This window comes from Poecilia reticulata, unplaced genomic scaffold (genome assembly GCF_000633615.1).
Source record: "Poecilia reticulata strain Guanapo unplaced genomic scaffold, Guppy_female_1.0+MT scaffold_181, whole genome shotgun sequence".
In the NCBI taxonomy this organism is placed as follows: Eukaryota; Metazoa; Chordata; class Actinopteri; order Cyprinodontiformes; family Poeciliidae; genus Poecilia; species Poecilia reticulata.
This window is the reverse complement of record NW_007615018.1, coordinates 359,386-364,106: the sequence shown is the minus strand read 5'-3', so window position 1 is coordinate 364,106 and position 4,721 is coordinate 359,386. Positions and strand designations below refer to the sequence as shown.

Here is a 4,721-nt window from a genome sequence, read left to right as displayed (position 1 = left end):
AGATCTGGTCTTGCTGCGTGGGTTCTGCTGCCCTGCGCTGCGCCTGCAGGCTCTGGATCTGGTTCTGGACCAGGCTCTGGGTCTGGACCAGGCTCTGGGTCTGGACCAGGCTCTGGGTCTGGTTCTGGACCAGGTTCTGGGTCTGGACCAGGCTCTGGATCTGGTTCTGGACCAGGCTCTGGGTCTGGACCAGGCTCTGGATCTGGTTCTGGACCAGGCTCTGGTTTAGATCTGGTCTTGCTGCGTGGGTTCTGCTGCCCTGCGCTGCGCCTGCAGGCTCTGACGCTCTGTTTCCTGCAGTGACCTGCTCAGGCAGAATCCCACAGACAAGCTGGACATCAAGCTGAACCCGGACGGCAGCGGACAGCTCTACGTCCCCGGACTGACGGAGATCGCGGTCCAGAGCCCCGAGGACATCAACAGGGTAACCGCTTCCTGTCTGTCCTTTCAGAGTAAAACACCCCGATATCAGAGCAGCGGTTCTGGTTCTGATGGCCGTGTCCCCGCCCCCAGGTGTTTGAGCTGGGCCAGGTGAACCGGGCCACGGCGTGCACCAACCTGAACGAACACAGCTCGCGCTCCCACGCGCTGCTCATCATCTCTGTGTCTGGGTTCAACAGCACGACCGGAACCAGAACACAAGGTCAGGCCGGTTCTGCTTTCTGACCACCGGCGGTCCGGGTCCATCTGTCGGACCTACGGAAGGCCAGAAAGGCCGAAATTTCCTCTGAGAATCGTGAACCAACATCATTATGATCCTGCTTTAGCTCCGCCCTCTTCTGCCTTTGGCCTATCAGATTAGAGTTAGTGTAACCAATCAGAGACGAGGAAGATGGGATCAGTAGGACCGTTTGTATGGAAAGCAATTTCAGTCAAAAAATTAAATGCTATTAAATGAAATGCGAACAAATATTAAACTTTTCCATTCTTACTTATTTTTGAGGTTTCTTGCGTCTCTCCATGCTTTTATTTGTTAAAATGATTCTGTGTTTTTCATCGTTCTGGTTCAGGGAAGCTGAACCTGGTGGACCTGGCCGGGTCGGAGCGGATCGGGAAGTCCGGAGCGGAGGGCAGCCGGCTCCGGGAAGCGCAGTGCATCAACAAGTCGCTGTCGGCGCTGGGTGATGTCATCAGCGCGCTGCGCAGCCGACACGCCCACGTCCCCTTCAGGAACTCGCGGCTCACCTACCTGCTGCAGGACTCTCTGAGCGGAGACAGCAAGACGCTGATGATGGTCCAGGTGAGTCCAGAGACCAGAACCCGGCCGCCGCAGTCCCGACCAGCTCCTCACCGCYGCTGTTCCTGCAGGTGTCTCCGTTGCCTGGCAACGTGAGCGAGTCGGTGTGTTCGCTGAAGTTCGCTCAGCGCGTTCGCAGCGTGGAGCTCAACTCTGCCGCTTCGTCCAAGAGACACGAGAACTCGTCCACGTCGTCCTCGCCCACGCACGACAGCCTAGAGGTACGCGCCGCGCCGCCAGTGAAAAGCTACTTGTGCTAATGCTAAAGCAATAGCATTGGATCTGCTAAAGCCTTAATCGCTCATCATTAGTGCTTTAGCAGTAGCATTAGTGGAATTAATGCTAACATTAATTAGCGCTATAGCATCAGCAAATCCAAGCATCAACATTGGTTCTACATAAATTCTGCTAATACTGATGCATGGTTAGCATTAGCAGTGGCCACAGTAGCGCAGAACCTTTCATCTTCAGCTGCAAAATGTCGACAGACGTTGAACTTTATTCAACTGAAATAAAAGAGCAACGTAAATTAACGTCCTCTAATTTAAATTTCTGGATAAATTCTTGAACACAGTGTGTGCTAAATGTTTTCAAAGTGTGCTAAAGTGCTAAGCTAAGGCTCATCTCAGCTGCTAGCGGGTTAGCTGCAGCGGATCTTCATCATAAACTCTGGTTCTCCAGCTGGACTCTCCGCCCGTCACGCCGGCGCCCCTCCCCATCTCCCGGGCCAGCAGCGCCGGCTCTACGCTGTCCTCGGCCTCCAGGACGCCCAGCGGATCCCGCAGGCGCTCCCAGTCGCAGCTGGCTGCAGGTACGCGCCCCTCTGTTGACCTTTGACCTCCTCACATTCCTTCATGTTTCTAGATTGAAGTGGATTATTTATTTATGTCCAGAGTAAAAACAGGAACGTTTGAAGATGATCTTCATCCTGGTTTCTCAGATTGAATAAAGTTCACTTAGAGGCTTTTATTTTGTAGAGTATGTAAACAGGAAGTCAGGTTGTCATTCTTTTACAGACTGTTTCCTGTCAGGTATTTTTGAGCTTCTTTAATTTCATCTAACTTTAATAAATGCTCCAGCAGCCTGCTGTGGGCCACCTGCAGTGCATTGTGGGAACTGAGCTGTGCCTCCTGGCTGCAGGTCGGAGCGGACCCAGAGACGGAGCGCCTCCGCTGTCCGTCTGCCCCTCTTCCTCTGTGTCCTCATTCTGTGCTCTGATTGGTTGGTTTCCAGACAGACAGGTAGACAGAGCTGGCCCGTTGCTAGGAGACGGCGGGCAGGTAGGTGGGGGTCGGCATGGCGACCTCAGCATGGCATGGTGCCCTGTGTTGTCTCCACCCCCCGCAGCTTGTGTGTGTGCCTGTCAGGCCTTGCGCAGGGCGAACCGAGTCCACACTGCTGCTGGAGAGATGCATGCTGGGAATGTTTCCGCTTCCTCCGCGCTGCAGCCAGTCTGATGGAAACATCCCATAATCTGACTCCATTCTGAGATAATCTGGAATAAATCTGGACGTTTACGATAAAGCTGCGCGGCGCCGAGGATGCTGGGAGGATTCTGCAGGTGTTTCTGTGGTGGGCGGGGCTCTGATGGCGCCCCCTGCTGGCCGGGAGGAAGAACCGCAGCTGCTGCGGGTCGAGTTGTGTTCCTGACTGGACGTGTTTCTTTGGATCAGAACCAGGTTCTGACCCGTTTCTGTTTACAGGACGACTGAAGCTGAACGCCTGAGAGACGCCCGGGATTTGGACCGAACCCGGCCGTCACCACAACCGACAGTACTTCTGTTAGTGGACCGGACTTCACAGAACCAGACCAGAACTGCTGCCGGAGTTCTGACGTGATGTAGCAGACGATGAAGAGGAGCAGACTCTTCCTCCTGAACTGAACGAACTGAACTGTTCCTCTCTAAAGAACTGAATCCTCAGAATTCCTTCTGTTGTTTTTGCACTTTACTCTGAGGTTGTTTCCAGCAGCGCCCCCGCAGGCCGCCGCCTGAACTGTTTTTATTTAGTTGAACTTTGACCTGTAAATGTTCTGATCTGGTTGGATCTCATTTGGGTTTGGTCTCTGGAGTGGTTCTGCTCCAGAGCCGGCCGGGATCCAGTCCATCTGATTGTTTTCTAAATGTTTTTATTAAACTTCCTGAAACGTCGGTGGTTTGGTTGTAGCTGCAGATTAATCTAAATGTTTCCTACAAGAAAAAACATGTCAGCAAACTCAGGAAAAACTTGTTTATTTATGGAAAACTAAACTGTCCAGGTCAGCCGTTCCTGGACACCTGGGCAGGTGAGACACCTGGACGCTGCAGCTGTTCGTCAGAATATTTTAAAAAACAAACTTTGAATTTCTACAAACAACCTGAAAGAATCAGATTCTCTCTGGGATTACAGTTTATGACGTAATAATCCAGATTAGTTCAGTTGCTGAACTTCCAGTGTTTTCCTTTCGCATCTCGATCGGCCAATCAGACGATCCGACCGGTTCCTGCCGTCCAATCACAGAGCAGCTTCGTGCATAATGAGCCAATCAGCTGGCAGCATGCTGTAATACGTCGGGTGCAGAGGTTCTGATCTGCTGTCGGGCCCAACTGATTTGGACCGGGCCAAACGGGTCAATAAGCAGAACCATGCTGCTGCTTCATGAACGGTTCTGATCCGGTTCAATTCAAAGGTGGTTCTGAAGTTCTGGAAATTAATTTGAAAAGGTTCAAACCGCAGAAATAAAACAAACTGAACAGACCCGGTTCTGGCGCTCCGACCCGGTTCTGGAGCTCCGACCCGGTTCTGGAGCTCCGGCCTGGTCCTGGAGCTTTATCCAACATTGAAACAGGAAAACAGTGTTCTGGTCGGGTCCAGAGCGGGTCACAGCGCCTCGTCCAGCGGCGCCATCAGCAGCTGCAGCTCCTTGAAGGCGCTGCCATGGCGACCGGCCTGGCCGGCCCGGTTCTTCACCACGTTGCTCAGGTTCTTCAGGTAGCGGCAGCACTCCCGGCACTTCTGGTGCCTGCAGACAGAGGTCAGAGGTCACAGGTGGGCCGCGGCCCTGCGCCGCCTCCTGCAGGTGACTCACCGCTCCTCCCTGGTGATGTCCACCCCCACCGCCGGCGACGCCCTGAGCGTATCGCAGATCAGAGTCCAGAAATGTTTCATGATGAGCTTCAGCGACGTGGAGCCGGTCTGCATGTAGCTGCAAACAGAACCAGGGTCAGGTTCTGGTCCTGACCCTGACCCACCAGCTGGTTCTGGTTCTGGTTGGGTCTCACCTCTCGTATTTGCTCTGCAGCAGCTTGTCGATCTGAGGGAGAACCGAGGTGCAGAGGTCCAGTTTCCACAAGGAGCTGAAACAGAACCACAAGCTGCTGGTTCCGACCCAAACGCTCCCAGGAAGGATGGAGCGCAAACACACTCCGYACAAGAGGTCAGGGGTCAGATTCAGGACTAAGATGTGATGTTTTGGTTAGGATCAGAAGAAATGAATGGAAAGTCC

At 53.4% G+C, this 4,721-nt stretch overlaps 2 protein-coding genes across 7 annotated transcripts in view; one reads left to right on the top strand and one right to left on the bottom strand.

Annotated features, from left to right (window-relative positions):
- kifc3 (kinesin family member C3) overlaps positions 1-3,387 on the top strand; it is a 63,209-nt gene extending 59,822 nt beyond the window's left edge. For 4 of the 6 annotated variants that reach the window (XM_008402081.2, XM_008402077.2, XM_008402078.2 and 1 more), the window contains 7 exons: positions 301-424; positions 514-643; positions 1,011-1,240; positions 1,309-1,458; positions 1,919-2,048; positions 2,378-2,517; positions 2,941-3,387. In XM_008402081.2, the coding sequence (XP_008400303.1) occupies positions 301-424; positions 514-643; positions 1,011-1,240; positions 1,309-1,458; positions 1,919-2,048; positions 2,378-2,517; positions 2,941-2,949 (913 nt within the window). In that variant the 3' untranslated portion in view covers positions 2,950-3,387. Of the gene's footprint in view, positions 1-300; positions 425-513; positions 644-1,010; positions 1,241-1,308; positions 1,459-1,918; positions 2,049-2,319; positions 2,518-2,940 lie in introns of those variants that run through there. The other 2 variants (XM_008402080.2, XM_008402079.2) reach the window with 2 other exon arrangements.
- A 65-nt stretch (positions 3,388-3,452) lies between these two features.
- The window catches only part of katnb1 (katanin p80 (WD repeat containing) subunit B 1), an 11,163-nt gene continuing 9,894 nt past the window's right edge, over positions 3,453-4,721 (bottom strand). Inside the window, exons 18-20 of the mRNA XM_008402085.2 lie at positions 4,498-4,572; positions 4,305-4,421; positions 3,453-4,238 (exon numbers count right to left, since the gene is read on the bottom strand). Coding sequence (XP_008400307.1) covers positions 4,097-4,238; positions 4,305-4,421; positions 4,498-4,572 — 334 coding nt within the window. The 3' untranslated portion in view covers positions 3,453-4,096. The remainder of the gene's footprint in view (positions 4,239-4,304; positions 4,422-4,497; positions 4,573-4,721) is intronic.